A 26,837-nucleotide genomic window follows, 5' to 3' on the forward strand; every position below is an offset into this window, starting at 1 on the left:
GTTCTGCCCTCAGGATTAAAGCTGTAGTGCATGGCGAGTTACCGCCAGCTGGTCGCGTCTCCCAAACCTTCTGCCTCTCCAGAATCTGCCAGCTGGGGTTTACTCACCAAGATGGTTGTTGAGTGTCCGCGGAACCTAGTTATCCGGTTGCCCAGAAACTAGAGTTGGGTCCAGTTAGAGCTTGCCCCACCATGGAAACAGAAACCTCCTTGAGGTTTTGAAGGGAGATGCAGTTGAAACTCCAAAGTAGGTCTGAATGAATGTCACTTTCCAAACACCCATTCTTTCTAAAAAAGATCCTGTCTGGCCTGTCCATCTGGTTCTTTGATGCTCCTCAGGAAAATTTCCTTCGTACAAATCCTGCATGTTTCTTACCAGGTAAGTATCTATATGCACCGTGCTGAAATTGATTTTGTTTCGTTTGCCTCTATTTCCTTGGCGTTACTTTCCTCATTTAAGGAAGCCTCATTAGAAATTGGCTTCCCCACCCTGGGGCACAAGAAGTCTGCAGTTTTGTTCTGAATGCACACCTGGGAACTTCACACCAGGTCAGCGGAGCTCACCCGTGGTCCGGCCCAGTCCGAGTCTGCCTTGTCGTCATTGTCCTGTTGAGATCTTTGGGTTGGGATCACTGATCTTGGATTGGTTCCAAGTCCGTCTCTTCAACGTAGAGTTCAAATGCAGATAAGACCATATAGCATATGCTCTGGCCTTGAGGAGAATTTCATATGCTGGTGACTTTGAGAGCTGTGTATGGACATTGTAGCGACAGAATGGGAAAGGGGTCAAGCCATTTCTCTGCAGTCCTTTTCTTTTCTAAAACATCTTTTTTTTTTTTTTTTTTAAGATTTTTTTTTTTTTATTTATTTGTTAGAGAGAGAGGGAGACCGAACCAGCTCTGAGTGGAATTTTCCACAAACATGCAGAAGTAATGTAAGACTTAAGTTTTCCTTTTCTTTTGGTAAATAATTATACAGTTACCTGCACTAAAGTTGGCTGGGGGAGAGGGGTTTAAAAAAGAAAAAAAAAAAAAAAAAAGAAGGAAGATAAAATGAGGAAAAAATTAACATATTAAGCTTTTTAAATGGACTTGTTTTTAAATAATTAATTTCAGATATTAAAATTGAGATCAGAAGAACTGAAATCAACTCTTCTAGCAAAGATCTAGCTTCTTCTGTTCCTAAATGTTATTTTTATATTCTGAATCCCCACAGGTTTTTAGGAAAATGCATTTGAAGTTACCCAAGTGTTTGGCTTATCTCTAGCACCTAACAGGGAACCTGAAGTCTGTGGAATAGAATAAAAACCAGCAAGTGTTGTTTTCCTTAAAGGAGACTTCATTTCCTTAAATTTCATTTAAGAAAACAAGAAGTACTTTCATCATATGCTGTGAAGAGCAGTGATAACCCAGAATATTACTCATTACAGATAGGAGACTCAGCTCTTTCATTGGACTAATAATCTTTTTCTTAAAAAAGAAAAAAAAAAAAAAGTCACTCCTTCCCCAAAGAAGTTACAAGAGACCAACAGCACACTAAAAATACTTTATTGTCATTACTTGCACTATATATACATGATAAACAGAATATATAGTACTTCTGATGAAACACCCACAGTCTTCATCCGGGTAAAAGAATCATCCATAGAATGGAAACATGGCACCCATTAAAAAAAAAAAATCTCTCAAATATTGCAACAACTATAAAATGAGCCACAGATATTCTACAGCCTTCTTATTAAACAAAAGGGGACTAAACGTTACATATGGTTTGAAGAAATTAAATGCCAGATATTCTACAGAAGGAGAAAATATTAGCACCCTGGAATAAATTTTACACCTGGTCCATTTTCTGCCCACTGGAAAAAATTGCACTGTTTTGCCTTTCCAAGAGGACACACAAAAAAATTCTTCCCGTTATTAGGTCCGATCTTTAGCACGGTTCTCATGATGGAGCGTTTGCCATGGTTGCAGAATGGGAAGGACAAATCTGCCCACTGCAGGGTGAAAACAGAAGGATTGTCAAGTTTAGGAGCAGGTTAGAAATACGTACAGACTAAGCCTGGGTGCACATCATGAGTGAACCCCACGTTCCCTGCTACTATTAATCAGGCATTGTGAAATTGACACAGGTCATTAGTTCCGGCCCTTAAAAAAAACTTATAGACTGTAAGAAGCATCTCCTACAGATTTGCTTGAATTACGCAGAAAACTGCCATGACTGAGGTTCCCTTTGTCTGAAGGTGTGCTTATAGGAGTTCCTTCCTCTTTATGGAAAATATTTGAAAACGATCAGAATCCTGCCGTCAAGCCATCATATTTCTGTTATCAGTCTGTTTCAGTTCAAACAATGAAGATCAAAGATTTGTTACACATTTGACACTAAATTTCCTTCATCTCTTAGGAAAAGAAAGAATCCAATGCAGAATTATGTGGATGAATTTAGTCGGATTCCCTTGTACTAGTCTTATAAATTTTGGCCTCAAGGGAGCTTGGGGGCCAGCTGTGATATTATTAACTTGTTACCTAATATTTTTTTTCATTACATCCACAAAATCTCCTTGAAGAGGATATGTGACAGTTCAGGAGGGCAGAGTTACATCTTGTGCAGGGATTTAAAGCTGGAAAATTCCTTAGTAAGGTACCACACTGAAGACAGAGATTTTCTTTCTCAATGAGCCCAACCCCCCAATTTTTTACTCCAGCACTGAAACAGATCAGTATTTTCTTTTTTTCAGTTACACACCAGATGCAACTGGAAAAATACCTATCTTTCAACATTAGAATCATACTCAGCACATGAGAGGCTCACACCCTGAGAAACACAGAAGATGAGCCTGAGGAAGGAGAAGGACCCCAGATTTTAGTGTTCTCTCCCACCTTCATTTCCAGGGACACGTGCAGATCCACAAGCGGGGGAGGGGGGACGAACTGCTCTCCGCTTACATTGTTACTGTGTAAGCTTGTGTAATAGGACTTACTAAGATCACTGTAAACCCAAGGAACGTTAACTATTTTTCCTGTGTACTTCCATCCAGTGCACAAACCCAGGGTTTTGTAGCAGAAGTTAGGAAGAGCATGTTTGTATCTTGATTATTTGCCACTTGCATAAATCACTCAAACCCTTCTATCTTTATAAACCAAGGGCAACACATCTACACTCGTGGCTCATATGTGACATACTAGAATCATCGAATGGCTATTATTTGATTATGTTTTCTTTCTTTCTTTTGATGAAGCTCTTTGAATTTAAGTTCTTCAACATTCAGGCTTCCGACTGAAGTGTCAGTGTGCCTATTTGAAATTTAAAGGTGAAAAAGGAAATAAAATTTCAAGATGAAACTGGGAAAAAGACTGCATTTTTTTTTTTTTTTTTTGGAGAAGCTGGGAGGAGGGGCAGAAGAATCTTAAGCCCTGATCTGGGGCTTGGTCTCCCAATTCTGAGATCATGACCTGAGCTGAAACCAAGAGTCAGACACTTAACTGACGGAGCCACCCAGGGGCCCCACTACTCATTACATTTTAATAACGGAAGTATTCAATTACACTAGCGTGAGCTTAAAAAACTCTTACGCGTACTTGGAAAAACCCACACTGCTCTTCTCTAGGTAAAGGACAAGCATAAAACTGCCTGTTCTTGTTTTCGCCGTCCTTCCGCACGACTCGGAGAACGCAGCGGCGGCTGTGTTTACTGCAGCGAGGCCGATCGGCATGTAATGCCCAAGTACCATCTGTCAGCTTAATTCCAAGTTCACTGAAATGGCAGGTTACAAAGTTACTACAGTGTTAACAGCGCTAAAGGGACCGTTCCCACCACCTCCCCCCGGCGTCAGAATTCTGTTGGTACCAAGACACGGGACCAAAAAGTGGACCATGGTCCACTGGAGGTCATTACACATGCTGGGACACCTTTTGAATTCTTGGTTTTCCCAGGTAAAACCAATTTACTTCCAAAGCTACCTGTGCACCCGACGCACGCAATTAGAATTTCTAAAGTACAAAAACACCTTACGTGTGCACGAAGTATAGCCACCTTACTTACGTTTCACTTGTGATACCAGTTCTTCCCTCATTCAGGATTATAGTGTGGCCCCTTTGATTTCCCCTAAAATATTCTCAAGTCCGCCGCTCCCCGCACCCCCCCCCCCCCCCGCACCGAATAACTAGAATGTCAGTCTCCTCTAATTATTTTCTCACCTGTAGCAAACTCACTTCAGTGGCTCCAACAAGAGCCAACGAGGTCACCCTTTCTGTTGTCCACTTTAAAGACAATTTTCTATGTTTTCTTTTGATCAAGGCTACTATAATAGTTGCAATCGTATTAGAGCAAGGCACGGGCTGCCTGGCAGAGCAGAAATGTGTGTTCTGTAAAGCTACTAGGGAAGCTTTGTTTTCCCCCACAATTAGGATCAAGAGTATCTGCAGGTTAGTCCCACATACCGTGGACAAAGGTCAGAAGCCCGACCTCTACTGTGAGCTGGAGAAGCGGAATTTTCTCTTGGAAAAGGAGCTTCATTAAAATTTATTTTAAATTTTTAAAAAATATTTTGCATATTTTTAATAATATCTTTATAAGAACTAGTCTTTTTAATAAGCCAGCTGAAGAGAAGAGCTTACATTAATTAAAACCAGAAGTCCTCCCCCTTAATATGGGTATTTTAAAACTTTTTAATGATAAAAAATTCATCCTCTCTCATTTGTTTTGGTTAAAATATCATTATTAAATAGTTTCTAGGGCAGGATAAAAATCACTCTTAAATAATTTTTAGAAAATACTTAAAAATCATAAATGTTTTCCCTTTTTCTTTCTTCCTAAACTACATTCTTCGTATGCTTGCTCCTGTAATGATGCTTCAAGGTATCATATTCAATTGAAATGTTCAAAGTGTGAGGTGTTTTTTTTTCTTTCCAGTTTTACTGAGATATAACTGACATATGAGGTCTTTTATTTGCAGTGAAATTGTTTTAAAATCACTTATAAAGGATGCCTGGGTGGCTCAGTTGGTTAACCAACTGACTTCGGCTCTGGTCATGATCCCAGGGTCCCAGGATCAAGGCCCACATCTGGCTCCATGCTCATCGGGGAGCCTGCTTCTCCCTCTCTGCCTGCTGCTCCCCGTGCTTGTGCTCGCTCTCTTTCTCTGACAAATAAATAAAATCTTAAAAAAAAAAAAAAGAAATCATTTATAAAACAGATGTTTAAATACGTTGCTGAAGCTGGTCATGGAGTAGGCGTTGCTAAGGAAATCATTACAGTTAAATATTTTGCCAGCAACTTTTTCGTGGCTACCTTCTTCAGGGTGGGGGACACTAGCCAGTATTTTAGAATCAGAGGTAATACCGTCCTGAAATCGCAAAGCCTGAGGACAACAGGCCTTTCTTTTTCCACACTCCCTCCATTTTTACCAATGGCCCTTCCAAGAGAGGGGATATTAAAACTTTAACTTCCAGGGAAGCTACATCTGTAGGTGGTTGTAGCCAAGACATGTCAAAACCAAAGGGAATCATAAACGTGCTTTTAAAAAAACTGTTAAGAGAGAATGTAAAAAGGTAAAGAACATTAATAGAAAGGAGCGAAATGATGCTTTCTTACAGAAAACATGCACACAGGCCAACACAGTTTTCTACATTATTTTGAAGGTCACTACCTTAGGTAACAATGAGTTGAACATTTTCTAACCCATTTGCTTCAACCTAGACATCTGCAGAGCTCCAAATACCCAGGAAAGGTTTCCATTTCTCTTACTAGTAGAGCTTTAAGGGGAAGGGCATGGTGGAAGGGCGGATTAAGGTGGAGGGAGAAAGGCCCCAGTGACCCCCTTGAGTTCCCCATTTTCTGGCTTTCATTCCATTTCCTCCTTGGTATAAGTTAAAGACAAAAATATCCACATGCTATCTTATCCCCAGTACTTGGAGGGGAGACCGCTGACCAGAAGCCTCAGCATTACCTGGGAGAGCCTTACCTACCCCGCTCGCGATTGCCCACAGAGTTGGAATCCGGATGTTAACAAGATTCCCCGATGATTCTTACGCACATTAACTTGTGAGGCACTGAGTTAATGTAACCGAGATATTGATGCCACCTGTGATCATATCAACTCTAAATATGCATAACTAATCTTAATTTTATGATAGAAAACATTATCCAGGATAATTAAATGTTCTGATTAATTGAGGACATCTTGGTTCCTCTTTGTTTCCATCATTACTTAAAAACCTTCTAAAATGTAGCAGATCATTTTCTTAGGTAAACTTAGCATACAAAATAGTTTAACTTGCTTTGATAACTAGAACCATCACTTTGAATATTCATAGTGGATTATAAGTGGCCTGTTTATATAATAGATCCGGGGTTGACAAATCTTTTCAGATGGCACATATTTTCGGCTGTGGGTCGTAACAGTCTCTGCTGCGACTACTGAACTCTGCTGCTGTTGCATAAAAAGCAGCCACAGAAAATATGTCAGCCAATGGGAATGGAAGGTGTTCCAATAAAACTTTATTGATCAAAACAGGCGGTGGGCCGGGTTTGGCCCTGTCATGGTAAAGTGAAAGTCATTAGAAGTGAGTAACGCTTGATGCGTAATAGGTTCTCAATAAATACTTGTTAATTAATAAATAACACTGAACAGAGATCAGAAAAGACTTAACAAGAATGAGGACATGACCATGCACAACTCTGTAATTTTAAAGTGGGTAGTTCTCAAGGCTCGATTTATCAAGGTCTAACTTCTCTTACGGATAGGGTGACTCATTATAATGAAAACACTGCCTAAAATGTTTTGAACTAATCAGCGTTGTTGAAGGTAGATTTTGGAGCTCAGTGGTATTTCACGAAATAAAAGAGAGGTTCAGTGACTCATCCTAGGGGTTCCCCGGCGATTCTAAAATCCTTTGGGGACTGGAACCTGCAAAGGAGACAGGAAGCGCGTCTAAGGGGTCCATGCTTCCCAGTGTGAGAGGTGGAGCTCTGCCGATGCTGACTGGCAGACAAGAGAAAATGTGAGCGACGCCGCCATCTTTACTTCTCCTCCAAGGGAGCCTCTGCTCAGCTCAGGAAAAACCTTAACTGAAAGCACGAAAACACGTGTTCTTTGACTAAGTACTCCAGTGTTTTGCTCTGCATTTATAGTAATTGGATCAAAGACTTAAAGCCTTTTCTAGCAGTTATTCTGAAGTGCTTAAAAACCGGTTTGACCACCCAATTTATAATCCAGTAGCTGGATAAAATTCAAGTATATCCAAAGACCAATCTGGAAATATGCCTCATCAACATAGCACGCATCATGTGGTGAGGAGCCCAGTCATTAAGAGAACAAAAGGCGAATTAATTACCATATAATTATTAAAGAAAAAAATAAACTGGCTATAAATTCTCTGAGTGGACCACCTGCTTTAATCGTATTATGTTGTGAGCTTCTGCTCTGCATCTTGTCTGCAAGATGAACACTGTAGCTGCCAGACAAGGAGAAAAATGAAATAAATGACAGTAATTTGCAATTTATTCCTTGTAAAGTAGCTGGGTGCAGAAGGGCTGCTGGGTGAATGTATTTCATCACTTGACATTTATTCTGCTAGTTGATCTTGATTGATTTTAGAGTCTCGGTCCTGGGGTTCTTCTATTCAACGCAGGCTGCGGCGTTTCTAAGTAATGCTGTGTGCTGTGATTAATCATACGACCCTCTTACTAATGGCTTATGAAGAAATCATTTAAATTTAAGGTTACATTAATGTTTTTTTAAATCCCTAATTCATTAGTTAAATTGTCTGAGATTTTCTACAAAGCACTAAGGAAATAAAAATATGCCGAGATGTTCCATCAGAGTCCAAGGAAGGCCACACCACTTTCAAATGCTTGCCTCTCCTTCTTTCTGCTGAAGCTACAGCCCAGGAAAGACTTCAGCAGTGATTTTCTTAGAGGACAGCCTCCCAACTCACACCTTCCAGACCTTAGCTCCTTCACGACCTCTGATTGGGGTTCATTAGACATTAATATGGATGAAAGTGTAGAGGGAGTGTCCTGATCCAGTCAGTTACATGCCGGGCCTCCACAACTTAATTCAAATGTTTGTCATTCCTCAGTATCAGTGACAAAAGTTAAAGCAGTTATTACAAGTGATTATGAACAAGATTTTTTGAAGAAACCAGCCAAGGATAAATCATCAAGACTAACTTGATGGTAAATCTCGAGTTGGGATAGTAGACTCGAGACAAAAGCATCTATTGACCAAATACTGCCTCAGAATTATGAAATAAGCTCCAAGGGTTCCCAGAGGCTAGTCTGGGACGGTACCCCAAGCTGGTCCCCTGTCTTTCTGCCTGAGGGAAGAATCTTTCCCTCAGCAAAGATACAGTCCATCTGGGGAGAAGCTAATAATGCAACCCTCCCCCCCACAGTCATTTTAAATCCCACACACACCAACGGTTTCCTGCCCATCTCCACGGGCCCTGAAAGACTCCCGCGAAGAAGACTGTCCACCTTCACTTCACTGTAGAAATGCAGGATGGACAGCACCTGCTTCCTGAAGGGGGGGAAAAAAAAACACGGCTGGGAAAAAAATTGTGGAGAAATGTTTCTCTGTGAGGGGAGCCTTACACCAGGTTGTGAGAGGAAGGAAGCCCAGATACAGGGTGTCAGCAAGGTCGTGTGGACAGGTAGTTTTAGGCGCTACCAAGAATCCTAAGAGAGGGGATGACATTGTTAACATTGCTGTATCTCTGGTGACTGCCATCGGGTGTGGGAAGGAGCTTCTCCTAGATGTGAAGTTCATCGTCTCAAAACGTATCTGGTCTCTAGTATTTACTAATCAAAATGACAGCTTTTTGAGTTCAGATACAAAAGTCGCACACGTGTTCTTTGGCCTTTATTGGCTGAAACCACCACCACCACCCCCCTCGGCTACGGAGATAAGCCACTTTCTCTAGGAGGAAAATTACTGAAAGTAACTCCGAGCCCCTCTCTTTAGAAGACACTTAGTAAACTGTCCTGAGTGAGCTTTCCTTTAGAAGAACTATCTTTCTTTGGAAGGAAATATATTAAACAAAATTGTTAACAGTGGTGATTGATACCAGGTGGGATGATGGGGGATTTAAACAGTTTTCTTTATACGCCCAATTTGTTCCCAAATATTCTGTATTGAACTGTAGACAATTACAGTCAGGATAAAGTAACTTTTTACAAATAGATATAGAAGGTTCTGTTTTCATTCTCTTCCTTTCTTTAACATTATGAGCTAGAGACAGCAAGGGAAGTAAATTACCATAACCATCTTTCCAGGTTTGATTTACCTTCCAAAATCAACATAAACTGCTTTAGCAGGGGATGACTTCCCCGACCTCTTAAAACTTCATGCAAATACCTTCAAGATCAAGGTTAGAAGTATCATACCTGGCAGGAAATGCAGGCTTACCACTTCGGAGGTCTGGTGATGAGGAGTGGGTTGTTTTCAATTTTTTATATGCTGGACTAAATAATTCAGACTGAGGGCAGAGCGAAGGCGATACGTTTGCTTTGTCAGATGGTTGAGATCCGTGGTTCGCTCTGTCCTCGGAACGGTGCAGTGGGTCATTAAAACAAACGTGAGTCGGCGAACGGTTCTGAAATTCTCCATCTAGGGTCTGGTTTTGGCTCGTTTTTCTTTCCAAAGCACTGGATTTATTGCTGAAATCGGCCAAGACAAGGGTTGTAGTTCCAAATGCTGTTTTCCTGTTAATCTTCACTTCCTTACTTGGTTTTCCAAAGCTGTTACAAGGATACCTCACTAAGTCGGTAAAGGCAATAGAATGTTCTTCGTTCTCGATTACTGAATCTGGGAGGAGAGAGAGGTAATTCTGCAGTGTCCCTATAATATACAGACTACATGAAATACATATAAACCTATATATTTGTAATATATTGACTGTCTGAAACATCTTTTAACAGGACTAAAACTTATTCACCTATGACAGTGAATACGTAGAATGAATAACACAAAGTTACTCTGGACAATTAAGGATTAGCCATCTTGCTAGGAAATGAAGTATTACATAAAGAACAAAATTTCAACCACCCATAGAGGCTCCAAGGTGGTTTAACAAAGATTTATATTTGCTTCCTATTAGGTCTACCATTTCAAGGTCATGGAGCTATCAATTCCGTTACTATGTGGCAACATAGTAAAGCAGGGTAATTAAGAGGCAGGTCTACCATGAGGCTTTAGATCAGCAGTGAGACACCTGTCTCTGGATTACCAGGAATGTTTCAGTGAATGACACAGGAAAGGGAATGGCTTAGTAAAATTAAGCAAAGATGAATTACAAAGACTAAACATTAATTAAAAATGTTTCAGCAAAGCATCCCCGGATTTTGGAGTCGGGACTGGAATAAACCACAGTCTTTCGTATTCAGAGAAATAACAAGAAAATAGTTAATGAGATGCAAAGCGGCATTTCGGTTGAAATGAACGAGGAGCCCTAAGACTGTGGTTTTCTGAGGGCTCTCTGCTGAAAGATCCCAGAACAGGAGGCGCTGTCCCTTCCAGCAAAGCTGTGAGCACCCGGCGAGGCCCGCCTTTCTGGCCCAGAGAACAAAACGCCGTGTGACAGCAGGCACAATGTGGGGTCCGCAAGTCAAGAACGAACTTTCTCATCGCTAATTGAAGGAAGAAAGAAGGCTTTGAGAACACAATAGGAGCCACATCAATGAGCGGGTTCTTAATCATGGGCTCTCTCTGAGGTTTAACTTTCTCTGAACACATGAAATTGTGAGCTGTAAAGAGTTATTTTGAAGGATTTCAATGAAATCAGTACAATTGTCTGGGTAAAGATTTTAATAACAAGGGGGTAGGAAGGATAAAGAAGAGAAAAAATTCAGCATTTTTCTATTCCACCTGCAACGATATTCTTACAGAAATCCTCCCTTTCAGTTTACGAAGCACTTGGACTGAATAACAAACTCCAAAGTTGCTGAAATCTGCATAAAACAAAGCTTTATTGAATAATTCATTAGAAATAGTAGAGAACAGATGTGATCATCTCCGTTTTTTGAGATACAAAGGCACATACTCTTTTAGCACAAGCCTGTTTCCCCTCCCTGTTTAAAAAAAAAAAAAGTGCTCAACAGAATATTAGCGTGGTTTACGTGCAAAGGCTGGCAATTCCTTTCAATCTTTCGGAAAGAAAGCATTTGACTTAGTTATGCAGTATCAAGGTGGAACAAGATATATACCTTTGCATAATTAGCCCTCTTTGAAGCAGAAGGAACTCAGAACCAGAATCCAGGCTTACCCGGAGGCCTTGAAGTCAGGCAAGCGGCACAGGTCTTCGAAGACGGGCTATTTATTAGCGTACATACCACACACGCCCATTGCTCCTCCCATTTCCGGGCCACGTGCTCCCCTCTGCTACACGGCCACCTGATTGTCGTGTTTCTCGTGGGCAACTTGCTGCAAAAGGATTTTTGACGTTAATCACGAACACTGTTGCTGTTGTTCTTATCCATTCTGGGTATTTTAGAAATCCTTATAACCACTAATACCCAAGTGTGTACTGGCTCTAATTCTCTTGGAATGAAATGTTCCCTCTTGTGCCCTGCTGATTGCTATTGAAGACAGAAATAAAAAACGTTTTTACTTAAATCAGAGTTGTGGGGTTTTGGTTGTTGTTGTCGTTTTTAAACAACACTAAATGTTTAAAACATTAAACAAAAATGTTTAGTGTTGTTTACAACAACACTAAAAATAGTTGACAAGAACTCCTAGGAAGCATTTCTCAAATAATGTTTTAAGTAAGCGGTCTTCTTCCCCAAGCCAAACTGAGATAACTTTATACAACCAAATTCAGGAGGTGGGGAGGAGTGCGGTGGTGGGGGAAGAAAAGACTTGGGCAGAAATTAGAACATGGAGAGTAAAATGAGACAAAATTTTAGTTATTTCATGTGCATGTCTCTCCAGAATTCCTCAGCAGGGTCTACTAAGCACTAGATCAACTACCTGATCAATAATGAAGAAAACGATTGCTGGCCTCATATTACTTCCCCTTAGGTAAAACTGCTTCCTGTTAGATAGCTAATAGATTCATAAGAAAAGAGTAAAACCAACCCTGACTTTTGGACTCAAACGTAAATCACGATTCCCCATTTGGAATTTTTTTTTTTTAAGATTTTATTTATTTACCTGACACGAAGAGTGCACAAGCAGGGAAAGTGGGAGAGGAAGAAGCAGGCTCCCCACTGAGCAGGGAGCCCAATGCGGGAACTGATTCCAGGACCCTGGGATCAGGACCTGAGCTGAAGGCAGATGCTTAACCCACTGAGCAGCCCAGGCGCCCCCCTCTGGTAATTCTTATTTGACTATTGTTACGCAAAATACCGCTAAAGGCTCTGCTGAAACCCTACTCTTAAATACGTAGTTCTTTAGCGCACATCATGTGGGTAGGCAACATGGCAGACCCACGGATTCCTTTCAGGATTCCAAACATCCACACGGAGAAAAGCCTTCTGGTAAAGGCTATGGGACCTCCCATCTCAGAGCATGAGTTCTTTGACTTGCAGCAGTACCCTGACCCCTGGTACAGTTTGCTCCTTACATATAATTACAGCAGTTTTTAAATTCAAGCTTCTCTGGTGAAATAACAAATAGCATAAGAAAATCTGAAAATGAGACACATCTCATTATGGTTCTTTTATCTTTACTGACTTTTAATGCTACTCAGTATTTGTTTCTTCAGAACCACCGACCTCCCATAGAATTTGTGTGCTTGGCCTAACTCCTGCCCTCCTACCAACTTACTGTGAAAGGCAACAAAATGCATTTATTCATAATTAAATATACACAGTTTAAATAATCTTCAGATTTTTTGTATGCTACCATTTTTCACCATTTCATCTTCTATCCTACAGAGTTCACTAATCGTAAGCACATGTTCACTGTTACCTGTAGAAGCTGTGGAAGCATTTCTTCCCCTTACTGTTCCACTTCTCAATGACCTACTAAGAAATTCTCTCCAATCCCCACTTGGAAGTGCAACAGGAATTTCAAAGTTAACATACATCTGTCCTGGACTGAGTAATGGTCTCCCAAAGATAATGGGTCATACTACCAGGACCCTGCAAACATTACTTTATAAAGAAAGAGGACCTTTGCAGATGTAATTAAAAGTCTTGACATGGGGAGATTATCCTGGATCACCTGGGTGGTCCCTTCATCCAAACCCCAGTGTCCTTGGAAGAGAGGCAGAGGGAGGCTTGATACCCAGGCAAGAGAAGGAGATGTGACCCCAGAGGCAGACTGGAGTGAGGCAAACCACAAAGGAAGGAGCCCCAGCTACCACCGGAGGCTGCAAAAGGCAACAGGTTCTCCTCTAAAGCCTCTGGAGGGAGCACAGCCCTGTCCACACCTCCGGCCCCATGAAACGGATGTTGACCTTCTGGCATCCAGAGCTGCGAGAGTAACTTTCTGCTGCTTTAAGCTACCAAGCTTGTGGTCATCTGTCATGTGCAGCCACAGGAAACTAGTGTGAATAAAATTCACGATCACCCCATACACACACATAATACCTTGCAAGTCTGCTAGCTCGTCTCATCTCAGTAAAGGGCATCTCTGTGCCCGTGAGGGATGGATGGGTCAGGCACTGTGCCTGACCCACTGATCAGGCCAAAAACTTGGGAGCGACTCTTAATGCTTCTTACCCTCACGTCCCACGTTCGGTCCACCAGCGAGTCCCGTCCACTCTGCTCCAGAGGCAAATGCACTCTGAAGCTACCAAAGCTTCCATAGCTCGCTGTGTTCTCCTCCACGGACCAGAGTGGGGAGCGTGGAGAACGCAAGCAGCAACCCCAGCCACGAGTTCTGTGGCGTCCGTGCTGGGGTTCTGGTCAGGCAAGGCCCATGCACCACCAGCACCATCTCGCATCTGCTCAGTGCCCGGGACGAGGTGCCCCAGTGTCTCTACTTTCAGAAGGACCTGAAAAGGTCTGCTGCATTCTTTGCTCGGGGGCCTTTATGACCCAGGCTGCAAGGCCATTTGACACATGCACCGCCCAGCAAAGTAAAGAAGTATGAGGCCAAAATGTAGAAAAAAGTGATTACACACAGGGCACCTGGATAGCTCAGTTGGTTAAGCAACTGCCTTCAGCTCAGGTCATGATCCCGGAGTCCTAGGATCGAGTCCCGCATTGGGCTCCCAGCTCCATGGGGAGTCTGCTTCTCCCTCTGACCTTCTCCCCTCTCACGCTCTCTCTCTCACTCCCTCTCTCAAATAAATAAATAAATAATCTTTTTTTTTTTTTTTTAAGTGATTACACACAGTTGTGGCTTGCAAGTAATGAGTATCTTATTTGTCTCGTATCTGTGGTGTTTATAAATTATAATTTGTTGTTTCTTATTCTAAATATTCAGAGTAGGACCAAACTTAGCATTCAAACTTTTAAATATTTTTTTTTCATAAAAGCCCCCTAAATTGCATTTCAGCCCTTAAACTTTACTACCTCAACTTCTAAAATGATCCTAAATTCAGGCATTTTTTTTTACCCTCACTCCCCCACTACAAGTTGCCGTGATTTACCAAGGGTCCTACTGTTGAGGCACCCGGACGCCATCTCTTCACTCTGGTCACACTTAGTCACTTCTCCACATGGCGACCTCACCATCCTCATAAAACACCAGCAGTGTATGCCACCCCTCTGCTCACAACGTTCCAGCGGCTTCCCAGCCCACTCAAAGTCAGCAAACCCCCTGCTACCCAGAGCGACCTTTCGATATCTTCTCTCCCATTCAAAATCTCTGAAGGCAGCTCATCACACTCCGAAGACACCCAGAACTTCTTGTCGTGGTGGGCCAGACCCTCCGCCCGCATTCATTCTGCTCCACTCAGAGCCACACCTGCCTCTGTCTCCCCATAAACAAGTCAGAGACTTCTTCATGCTTTTCCAGTCACCTGCCCCTCCACCTTGACAAGGCATCAGATCCTTTCAAGTCTCCTCAGAGACTTTATGTATCTCATACATGTGATAATCTCATACATTATCCAAGGACACAGAGCTTCTTCCTAAGACCTCCTCCTGCTGGAATAGAGAGTCCCGTGACTAGGTCACAAATACAGGTGGAATGAATCCATTTTGCCCTGCTGGAAGATCATCATTTCCACGTTGCTGAAGGCAGTGGCCATCCCTCAGGCACCACCAGCTGAACTCACTGGATGTCACTCTGAAACACTCCCCACGGCTCTTCCACGGCCACGTTCTCGTCTTTCGATCAGCAAAGTCAAGGTAACCTCAAGGCTCCCCTTGGACCTTCCTGGCTTGTCTTCGCACATCTCTCCGTGAGTGCGATCACCACCAGATTCCACTCTCATCTCCCGTGATCCCAAGGCCAGTCGCGGGGAGGGGCTCTGTTCTCAAAAGTCAGACGCTTACAAAACAGGTGGAGGAGAACCATGTCTCCGAGGAGTGTTTGCACTTCTCAGTGGAGACCAACCACCAGCATGGGAAGCAACTGATTTCTCTTTATCTACACGAAACAGATTGTTTTTTTAAGGGCAGCAAAGTAAATGTTAATAAAACAAAGAGAAAGGTACACAAAATCAAGTAGCATTTTAAGAAGGCTGGAATAAAGAGAATGACCAAGTGGCTGCACAGCTGCTCTTTTAGGGGGAATCGACTGCGACTCCAGTTTAATCTGATCCCTCGCTCACCGAGCGTCAATACTTTCTGGGAGCCCCTCCAGAATGTGTTTCTTCGGCAGAAACTGGAAGTTTACCACCGTGAGGCTTGAGCAGGCAGCCGCTTACATTCTCCTTCATTCTTTCTCCCTGTTCTAGCCATGGAGAGCCCAGGCGAGGTCGCCTTCCCGGGCTCCAGGCCCCAGGACTCAAGTTTTGATAGTTTTCTATTAATGCTGTGAATTCCACCAATATTCATTTTGGTTACATGACCCACAGATTCCCATTTTTGTTTAAGAGAATTTGAGCAGGGCTTCTGTCATTGTCCTCAAAAAAATCCCTTTTAAATTATGTTTTTATACATGACAACGGTGTCATCAAACTCTCTTGCCAGAACAAGCCTACCCTATCCAGGTTAACCCATGACAGATTTTGTTCAATCCATGTCTCCCGAGCGCTCTGGAATTGCTCCATCCCCCTCAAGAATCTCGATGAGCTCAGACCTGCCTTAACAACTGCCTTGCAAACATCAGTAACTTTTCCTTCACTAGCAAGCAGTTCTCAATAACTTTCCAAACTAGATGGCTTTCAGACGCCTTTGTTTTTTTTAAGATTTTATTTATTTGACACAGACAAAGAGAGAGCACAATCAGGGGGAGCAGAAGGCAGAGAGAGAGGGAGAAGCAGACTCCCCGCTGAGCAGGGAGCCCCACACAAGGCTCCATCCCACGACCCTGAGATCAACCAACTGAGCTACCCAGGGGCCCCACTGAATATATCTTGTTATAGGAACAAAATGCCCTCCCCTTCGTGTGGCTCTGCAAATGCACATTCCTGCCTTTTGTTTTCGATGAAACTCTATTTCCTTCCACAGGGATCTCAAAGGTCACCTTCTCCAGAAAGACTTCCTTGTTCTTCCCACATAGATTTAAGTGTTTCCTCCTCTCATCTTCCACTACCATTAGTAGAACCTTGCCCTCTGCAGAACTTCCATTCCAAGCTCAGTGGGGTTTTAAAGAACTATTTACTCACTGACTCCCCACCTTAGACTTTGAGCATTCTGAGAGGCTGCACTGTATTTGGTCTTTGGAGTTCCAGTACCTGACGTAGAGCAGACAGATAAAGAAAAAAAGTAATAACAAATGATTTTTTAAACAAATTTGTAAAATAAGGACTAGTATGGAAAAAGAAATGATAGCACAGTTTCCCCTCAAGGAAAAAATATTCACCTGGATGAATTATGCTAGCTCGTATATAAATTAGAGCCAACAACAGATGGCACAGGCATTCAAAGTGTGGTGTGATCAATAGACTACAATTTGGGGAGGACTTCATGAAGGAGTGAAGTAAACTGTACAAATGAAGGAACACGGGGATTTAGATCAATACTGCGGGGCTTTTCGTATTGCTTCCACTTAATTCGAAATGACTTTAACTTAAAATGAGAAAATGTAGTCAACATAAAAAAATTTTTCAAAAACTCATGGAGAAAATGAACAGATTATACTTCATGATAGAAATCTCTAAGAATAAGGCAAATACTACTGGTTTTCAAATGTTTCATTATGTACACATTTTTAGTTGCTTTTCCAAATGATGTCTGAAGCTGAATGCCGAGACATGAATCACAAGTGGCTGAGGAGGAAGAGGGATGGCAGCGCTCGGAATATTCTCAGTAGAGCAAGTCCTCCCCTAATTCATAGGTGCCCCCATGTCTCTTGCAAGGAACCCCTGAGCTTTTACAACCTAACTTCAAAAAACCTTTGGAATGGACAATTATTTATATGGTAAATAACACATTTCTTTAACAATTTGGAAGAATACTTTTTTTTGTTTTTTGGGTTTTTTTTTAAGATTTATTTATTTGAGGGAGAGAGAGGAGAGAGCGAGAAAGAACAAGAGTGGGGACAAGGGGGGAGGGGCAAAGGGAGAAGCAGATCCCCCACTGAGCAGGCAGCCCAAGGTGGGGCTTGATCCCAGAGCCTGGGATCATGGCCCGAGCAGAAAGCAAACACTTAACCGACTGAGCCATCCAGGCGCCCCAAGAATACCTTTCTTAAAGACTCAAAAGTTATCAATTCAAAGAAAACAAATATAGAACATTAACCATCTGTTCAGTAAACATGAATCCAGCGTCCTCTATCTGCCAGATACTGTGTCAAAGACTTTTGGTCAGAGAAATGTACACCTGTAATAAATAAGAAACCACAAATCTGCACAATAAATATATTTATAGCGAAATACATCACAGATATCTATGATAGTACAGTGGGGTGAGGAAGAAGCTGTGAGAGATTCTGAGAAAAGGAGCTGTGAACAAGAGAAGGAGAGATGGAAAGGAAGTCGCAAAGGGAGGGAGGGCAGGAAGAAAGCCACAGACACACTTGAAGGTGCAGGTGGGGTCCTCCCCGCAAACCTCCTCCGGCCCATCACAGAGCTTGCCAAGGGCAAGATGGCGCCTCCCGGCCCAGGATCCACCGTGGCAAGATGGTGTCTCCCGCCCCAGGTTCCATGGGGGCATCCTACCCTGCCTTATTCCTAACCACACCACTGTGCTTTCTTGGCTCACTCTTTTCCTCCTCCTCTGGGTATTCCCTGAAGCTCAGACCTTGGTTCCTTCCTCTCCACTTTCCCTGTGAACGGATCTCTTGAATACTTCACTTAACCACCACGAAGCCATTACCTGCCACCTGGGATGTGGCCCACGATGCATCTCCTCCATCTACTGTTGCTTCACGACACAAGGCTCTTCTGTGCTGTTCTATCCCAACTTTCCCAGACCCATACAGTGAACATTTCTATTAGTCTGAAACTTTTTACATTGTTCTACATACCAAATCCGTCCCAATTCTTGCTGACTTTTAAAATTCTTTAATTGAAGTACCTATTTTCTTTCCTGTTTCCAGGGCCCTGACCTCAGGCCCGAGAACACTCTCTCATTCTTACACTGCAATAGCTTCTCTACCTGTGAGGTTTAGTCTCACCATTTCCCACTCACTGAAAAGTCCTTAATCTACTGATTTCCGCAAGACATCAACCATTCCCAGAAGGACCAATGAGTCCTATTATTTGATCCCAGTCTATCTGGAAAACGAGCTTTTGCGATCCAACACCTGAGGGACTCCCTGGGGCTTGCTGAGTGTTCCCGTCATCCTCCAACATGCCATGCTAATGAATGGTTAGGGTTTGTGGCTGTGCTATGTCTTTCCAATTAACTAATGTTTGTTTTCTCATTTATTTAGCCAAAATTCTATCTTTTTAAAGTAAATTTGAAAATCACACTCTTTCTAGATCTTTCCCACTTTGTGTGTATATATATACCTCTAACGTTCCTGAACTCTGGTAACACTTAATGGGGTTCATGTCTGATCTGGTTATTTTGGCCTATAATCACATATTCCTTTAGATTACTCATATTTGTCCTGGTCTTTCCTAAAGGGAAGTAGGGACTTTTATCAGAGTAACTGTGCATCCGTGAAAAGGAAGTAATTGGACTGCTTGGGAACACTGTACACTGGTTCCAAGCAGATACTAATTCCAAGGGACTCAAAATATCACTGTGCTCCACCAGTCAGTGCTGGGGCTTATGGAAGTCAGGTGACCAATGCAGTTGTAGCTCAGATCCATCTCAGCGGGTCCCTGAACCTATTCTCTGGTTCTCTGTCTAGTTCTGGAAGGTGTAACTGGAACAGACATAATCAGCAGCTGGAAGAATCACCACATATGTGTGTAGTAAGCAGTCGACGGCTTCACCCAAAAGACATGAATTTTGTAAAGACATCTTGCTTAGGTTTTATAGTATTACTTCCAAATAAAGCAAGAACTTTTGAAGATAGTTGCATTTTTCCAATCATTGACCTTCTACACCTCCTTGTGATTACTTTACAAATGGGATTAAAGTGAAATGCTGGATATTAACATATGAGCTGGGGATTTTCTACTGAATCCAGAAGTGGTCCATACATCATCTATAGTTTACCCAGGTTTTTTTGATGATGTTATTTATTAATTCCTTCCAAGGGTTCAAATAACTTTGAATTATGTTCTTATTAATAGCCTTTGAGTTAGTGATTAGGGCAAATAGTATACCTTTAAATTAGATAACTCACCAAATGTCAACATGTTGAGGATTTTCTTTTTGACAGCGAGGGCAGAAATATGTCATTCTATTATTCTCTCCTAAGCGACACACAGTTATTTTGCAGCAGCACTGACAACAGTGAGGACGCTTATAGACCTTATAGTGTTTAGAGATAACAGATCCCGTTTTATGGCACTATAAACAAACAAACAACATTATAAGATTATCTATAAAACAGTGTTGCTAAGGATCCAAAGATACATTCCAGAAAGTCATTTCTGAAAATAATTTGTTGAAAATTTACATGTTTGTACATACATCTGTATAATCTTTTCTCTCATCTGAGAAAAGTTATTGACAAGACTCAGCAATATTTGTCAAACAAGATTTGTGTGAAATAATTAAGCCATTATTTTATAACTTATTAGTATTCAAATTGTTCTTTGCATAGCATTATCTTTTTATCTAAATGGGATGTACAAGTTCTACAATTTAAAACGTCGCTCATGCTTTTAAGTTTTTTTTTAATTAAACGTAATTATGTGGTTAAAAGACTAGATTAGCTAGAAATCTGATTATTTTTAGAATACTAAGCTGCTCATTTTCTTTCAACAGACAAAAGCAAAAAAATTTATTGCTACAGTGAAAAACTCGAGACCATCTTTTCATTTTTAATCTCACAAATTCACTAAAAAAGAAAATAAAAATTCGAAAGCCTTCCTTGCAAAGAATATGTCCCATTTGGAATATTCTAATTCAAAAGACGTTTTGAGGGCGCCTGGGTGGCTCAGTGGGTTAAGCCGCTGCCTTCGGCTCAGGTCATGATCTCAGGGTCCTGGGATCGAGCCCCGCATCGGGCTCTCTGCTCAGCAGGGAGCCTGCTTCCTCCTCTCTCTCTCTCTGCCTACTTGTGATTTCTCTCTGTCAAATAAATAAATAAAATCTTAAAAAAAAAAAAAGACATTTTGATATTCTATCACAGTTTTATTCTACTTGTATATATTTAAAGCTTCTAAAAAGACAATGTTTTGAGTTTATATCAGCACAGGAAAAATCCCAAGGCCCAGAAACATGACTTGCCATATATAAATTGAAAATTACACAAACAACTTCCATTGATTTAAGCCAAGTATTAAAATATCCAAAACTTAATCTGCCTCAAAAATGGGTAGTGGTCTATAATCATCTTTCCCTGAAAGATTAAGCAAGCATATAGAATATTAAAATTGCCATAATATTCAAGGCAGACTTGTAAAACAAGAGGTTCACTACATGAGGCCAATACATGAAGACTCCTATCATACCTGCTCTCTGAACATAGTAAAATTAAAAATTTTGAATAGAAAATGGACTATGGGGGAGAAGAAAACAGACATGTTTATACTCTACTGAAAAGAGAAACTGTGTTTTCTAAACTGCCCATCCAGAGGTATAAGCATATATACAACTCTCCAAAATTTATAGGTTAGCAAGTACTTACTTCATTCTCAAAATAGTCTTTGTGGTAGATAGAAAAATACTATTATCCCATTTTACAGATGAAGAAACTATACCAAAATTATCTAAATAATCTAAACCACACAGGTAGCAAGAGGCAAAATCTGACTGAGTTGAGATATATTTATTCCAAAGAATTGAGTCTCTGTCTCTCTCTCTCTCTCTCTCTCTCTCTCTCTGGAGCTCCTACATTTTACTTTCATATGTCCAAAAAAAGAACAAGAGTCTAAGTAAAATGCTAACACAGGTGTTCCCGAACATCATGTAAAGATAATTTAATATAATTATTGGTAGACAAGTTTGGACTGACCCATGACACCCAATTTCTAGAAGTGAATTATGCTGCCCACAGGTCCCTCTGCCTTCCTGTACCTCTACACACTGACCACTAGATGGCTACAAACAGCCTTAACATTTTTGGTGCAATCCAAAGGGAAATAGTTGACATTTTACATAATGGAAACATTTTTCCTCTTACCCTGTAGAAAAGAATGCTGAAGTCACGTATCATTTTCACAAGGTAATGGGTCTGTTCATCTGTCAACTGACAAACCTTAAAACAGAAAAACCGTTGAAGACAGTGTCATAATTTGTTACTCTCCAAAAATAATACCAGTTGCGAGTTCTAAGAAAACTAAATGCATATTTAAAATATATGCATATCTTCTGTTTCTCACACATCTATTTAATGTCATTAACAATGACTTCAAATGATAGCACAGATTAAAAAAATACCATTCTTGTTTATAAATTTCTATTTTAAATTTATTTAAAGATTTTATTTATTTATTTGACAGAGAGAGAGAGATTGCAAGTAGGCAGAGAGGCAGCCAGAGAGAGAGGGGGAAGCAGGCTACCCGCCAAGTAGGGAGCCTGATGTGGGGCTCGATCTCAGGACCCTGAGATCATGACCTGGGCCAAAGGCAGAGGCTTAACCCACGAGCTACCCAGGTGCCCCTAAATTTCTATTTTAAATACAAATAATTCTAAATAAGTATCTCTTCTGTATGAGACATCTTCAAAGTCCCAGCAATGTGTTTTGGCCACGGAATTTGAAAAAAAAAAAAAAAGCAAAAACAAAAACAACAACAACAACAAAATAACTAGAAAGAACGGAGGGAGGGAAAGGGATAAATCAGCACAGGAATGAATGACCATCAAGGATCGAGGATGAATGACTATCAAGCTTTAAAATGATATGAATTTATATACACCCATTAATATCAGGGTACTTGTTAATACCCGGAAGCACTCAGAAATAGCACTTATGGAAGAATTTTGTGTGTCATGGTCTGGCATAAATCTCAGTGTTACCCTTGTAGAATTAATTACCATTTAGCATGTGCTTTTATTTTATTTTTTTATTATTTTTTTTTGTTGTAGGCAAAGAGGCAGGCAGACAGAGAGGGGGAAGCAGGCTCCCCACTGAGCAAATAGCCTGACTCGGGGCTCGATCCCAGAACCCTGAGATCATGCCCTGAGCCGAAGGCAGAGGCTTAACCCATTGAGCACCCCAGGCGCCCCAGCATGTGCTTTCAATGGTGATGCCAGAAAATAGCTTGTCTGATGACTTAACCTTGTTTATGTATGTGAATATATACAAACATCTATATACAACAGAAACTAATTTATCAATGACTATAAAAACCTAAAATCACTGACTCAACATAATCATTACAAAAATATTAGGTCTATTTTTCATTTATTTAAAGTTTAAAACATAAACACTTTGAAACTGAGTTTTTTCTTACCATATCTTATATACCATATTTAGTCAAACCTTGAAATGTTAAACTAAACTTTTTAAATAATTGTGCATGTGATTTTAGGGGGCTAATAGCTAAGCTTGAGAACGATCATTAATTTTTCAGCTCCCAGACATGTGGGCAAATGATCTTTTCCTAGACGAATGGCCTGTTGGACATACAGATAAAAAGTAAATTCTCAGTTTATCATAGATAATGACAATATTCTAAGTAACAGTACTCCAGTTTCTTTTTTTCTAAAACATTTTCCACAGAGGCCTACGTGATTTTAAAAAGCTTGCTTCTCATTAAAATTCCGTTTCATCACTCCGATGTTACAGAAATTTAACCAACTTGTTCCAAGAGTCAAAAAGCAGAATCTAATCTAGAAAAATCATTAACCAGTTTCTTTGAAAACTTATTTCTTATTGATTTGGATCTAAAGAAAACTATCTAGGAAATAATTACAGAAAATCAAAAGGTATCTTTGGACTCTTGTAAAAAAATCATTTTGTTTAAAGAGACCAGCTGGGTATAGATTAAAGCCATAGAGTTCCTCCCTTAGAAACTAAAATATGCTTAGCCTTCTACCTGGCTTTGGGTTCTAATCTCTCTGACTTTCTTACAACTTTGCCCTATTAATCCCCATTCTCTTTCCTACAATTTTAATCTCTCCCTCTTGACTATTTTTTTGCCCTCATATAAATTAGTTTATGCCTCTGCAGTTGGAGAATAAGGAAAACACAACAAAACCCGGTCCTCGTCCTGACCACCCCCCTCCCACCAGATGGTCTGTGTTTTCCCCTTCTTCCAGCAGAGTTTTTACAAGTCCTCCAGATTGCTTCCATGTCCCTACTAGTCCCTTATTCCTCAGTCCTTGCTATCCGCCTGCCAACCTCATTCCCCCCAAACAGCATCCGCGAATGTCAAGTAGCCATAAATAGGAATACGGGAGTGTGTCTAGAGTGTGAATTTAATATGCCACTTACAAAGAGCAAGTTGTGAGCTAACTTCATTCATACACCCGACAGATAATTCCCGAATGCTTTCCCCACGTTCTAGATGCTTGAATCCCTCCATGAACAAAACAGACAGCTTCCTCGTGAGAGACTGTGTTGAAGCAGGAAGAGAGAGATCTTAAGTCATAAATCTAACAAGTCCAAATGAGGTTATGTTCGAAAGTGATCAATGATAAGGGAACAATACAAAGCAAAGCAAGTGATAGAGGACAAGGATCGGGAGGCGGACGGGGGGAAGCACACAGCAGCAGTAAAAGAAGTGGTCAGCGCTGGCCGCGTTGAGATGCGAACAGAAGCAAAGACCCCGAAAGTTTCTCTTTGGGGAGAATGTTTTACGGCAACAAGATTTACATGTTCCACGTTGGTCCCTCAACAGCATCTAAAAATACAGAAATCATTTTAAAAAATGCTCATGACCTACTTTAACAGCTGGGTGGAGGCCACTGTCAAAGAGAGCTTCGTTTCTGATGATGTTCCCCACCCCAGGCAACACTTTCTGGTCCATTAACACATCACACAACATCCGTCCTTTCTGCTTCTTCACTTCACTTTCTGCTCTTGAGAAACTAAATTGAGGGGAACATACATCTAATTCTTCCATCATTCGTACTCTCTGTTGGCTTTCAGTGGAGTTTCTGTAGCAAGGAATAGAAAACACATTAATCATAAGTCGAGTTACAATTTCGCAAAGTGTCATTTAGAAGGAGCTCTGATATAAACACTTTCTGTTAATTGCAGTGTGAGTTATACCACCCAACAATGAAGACCATACAGATTATTTAAAGGTGTGTTCAAAGTGAGGCTTTACCAATTACAGATCCTTTTTAAAACATCTATCTATCTCCACATTTCAAACCGTAGACCCATCTCTTCAGTTTTTCAGTTGCGGTACATTTCTTTTCTGTTTTACCTGAATTCTACTGATGAGTCAAAGAAACAAATCAGATCTTTGGTGAGCTGTAGTTCAAAAACAGGAGAAACTCCATTTTTATTTTTATGCTCAAGTGGATTAATCATGATGGAGCCTTTCATTCCAAAATGAATCCTGAAACAAAATCAAATCCAGTTCTGAGTGGCAGAAAGTATAATATGTATCTAATTTTTTTTTTCGTTCATTTCACTTTTTGGGTTATAAGCAAACAAATGTTAATCAAGATAGGCACTTTTAGGGGGGAAAAATGTAGCCAATATTATATCTTTTTCTATTATGGCTTTGTATCCTCATAAAACTAGAAGATGTAACAATTCAGTTTTTCAAACCACAAATAAAATAAATTCCTAGAGAAATAATAGGGCCTGACAATAAGCCCAAGAAAACATACCCTGTTCTTCTTTTCTTGTCAGATGCAGTACTTTTATTCATGGAACAGTCTAACATTTCAGCTTTCTCTCAGATTCAAAGGCTTTGGATGAGATGAGGCTAAATTTCAATTGCCTACAGTTTTGTTTTTAAATATAAATTCTACAAAGCCACTAACATTCAAATTCTGTATTTCTAGCCACAATGGATGGGAACTGTTTACCTACTCCGAAATGATTTCTACAGTTTTAGACCCTGTTTCCCTCCCCCTTGTTCTGGGATACACAATGAAACAATTTTTTTTGCAAAATCTTATGCATCAAAAGAGAAGAGAACAAGTCAAAATGATATTGTCTTCACTTCTTTTAGTTTTCTTTTACCTTTATATGTATCGGGAAGATGGGATTTATAAATATTTACGGTTAGCTTGAAAGCCACAATGCAGTGATGAAAAATTGATAACCTTTCAGTTTTTATAGGATTGATTAGCATGCCCAGTAAAAACAAAGAAAGAGAGAGAGAGAGAAAGTGAGAGAAAGTGGTTTTGTGGACCTCTGATGATGAAGATCAAAAATGATTCTTGAGATGAAATACTGTGTTCCGCCTTTCAAATCCTTCTCCTTCTAGCTTTGTTGAGTTAATAAATATGGCTCTTTTGGCAGCAAATGTTACTGCACTGTGCTTCTAATTCCAAAGCACCATGTTATAGTATTGTACAAGGTTAACCAGTCTAACTTTAAAAATGTGGGTTTTAAACTCTGTGTGCCCTACTATCAATCATAAATGCATTTTACATGCCCCATAGTTCTTGACAGGAAAAATGTGTGCCTGTAAGTACTCCATAATTTAGCTTATGGAAGTTCAACCCCAGTGAAAGGTGTACAACTGGCATGCCCAGAAGCCATCATATCTAAAATCTTGTCAGCTGCATGGCTCATAAAGTGGATTCTAAATCACTTTCTATAATGAAACTGCGTCCACATAAAAAATTCTCAAAGGTTAAGACCCAAATGAAATGCAGGGGTAGCCCCAATGAGAACGCGGACTCAAATTAAGTATGCTTTTTCTGGCCTTATTAAATCTATTCAATTTAGAAGAAAACGTGAATAAAAACCACAATTTTTAGTTTATTCTTATTTATTTTATTTTTATTAAATAGCAAAACGTTGTGATAACTGAGCCCCAATATACCGACAAATGTTGGGTTTATTGTTAAGTAACTTTCATATTAAACTAAGAAAAATACACCAGTATCGTGGAAATTTTGGGGCACAGTAACATCTGTACTCTTGTAACAACTGCCGTACTGATCCTTCATAGACTGGGACATAGGTTTATATCACTTTTACATTCAAGAGTTTGATTTGCTTTTCAAGATTCCTCATTATAATCAACTTAGTTTAAGAAAATTTTATTAGCTCCTTATTCCTAACTCTTTACCTTATCAAATCCCTTCCATCCCCAGCCCAACCGGTCACCTAAGATCATCTCCTCTGCATAGCATGACTCCCTGTCAATAACGGGCATTAGGCCCAACTCTGAGTTGGTGTCTTGTCCCTTC

General features: G+C 40.6%; 1 protein-coding gene across 1 annotated transcript in view; it reads right to left on the bottom strand.

Moving 5' to 3' along the window:
- Positions 1–1,525: 1,525 nt before the first annotated feature.
- Positions 1,526–26,837, bottom strand: part of NEIL3 (nei like DNA glycosylase 3) — a 46,563-nt gene continuing 21,251 nt past the window's right edge. Inside the window, exons 3-10 of the mRNA XM_059156013.1 lie at positions 24,887–25,021; positions 24,398–24,611; positions 21,691–21,765; positions 19,744–19,910; positions 11,264–11,421; positions 9,387–9,807; positions 3,578–3,752; positions 1,526–1,995 (exon numbers count right to left, since the gene is read on the bottom strand). Of these exons, the coding sequence (XP_059011996.1) occupies positions 1,813–1,995; positions 3,578–3,752; positions 9,387–9,807; positions 11,264–11,421; positions 19,744–19,910; positions 21,691–21,765; positions 24,398–24,611; positions 24,887–25,021 (1,528 nt within the window). The 3' untranslated portion in view covers positions 1,526–1,812. The remainder of the gene's footprint in view (positions 1,996–3,577; positions 3,753–9,386; positions 9,808–11,263; positions 11,422–19,743; positions 19,911–21,690; positions 21,766–24,397; positions 24,612–24,886; positions 25,022–26,837) is intronic.

Source organism: Mustela lutreola, chromosome 18 (genome assembly GCF_030435805.1).
Source record: "Mustela lutreola isolate mMusLut2 chromosome 18, mMusLut2.pri, whole genome shotgun sequence".
In the NCBI taxonomy this organism is placed as follows: Eukaryota; Metazoa; Chordata; class Mammalia; order Carnivora; family Mustelidae; genus Mustela; species Mustela lutreola.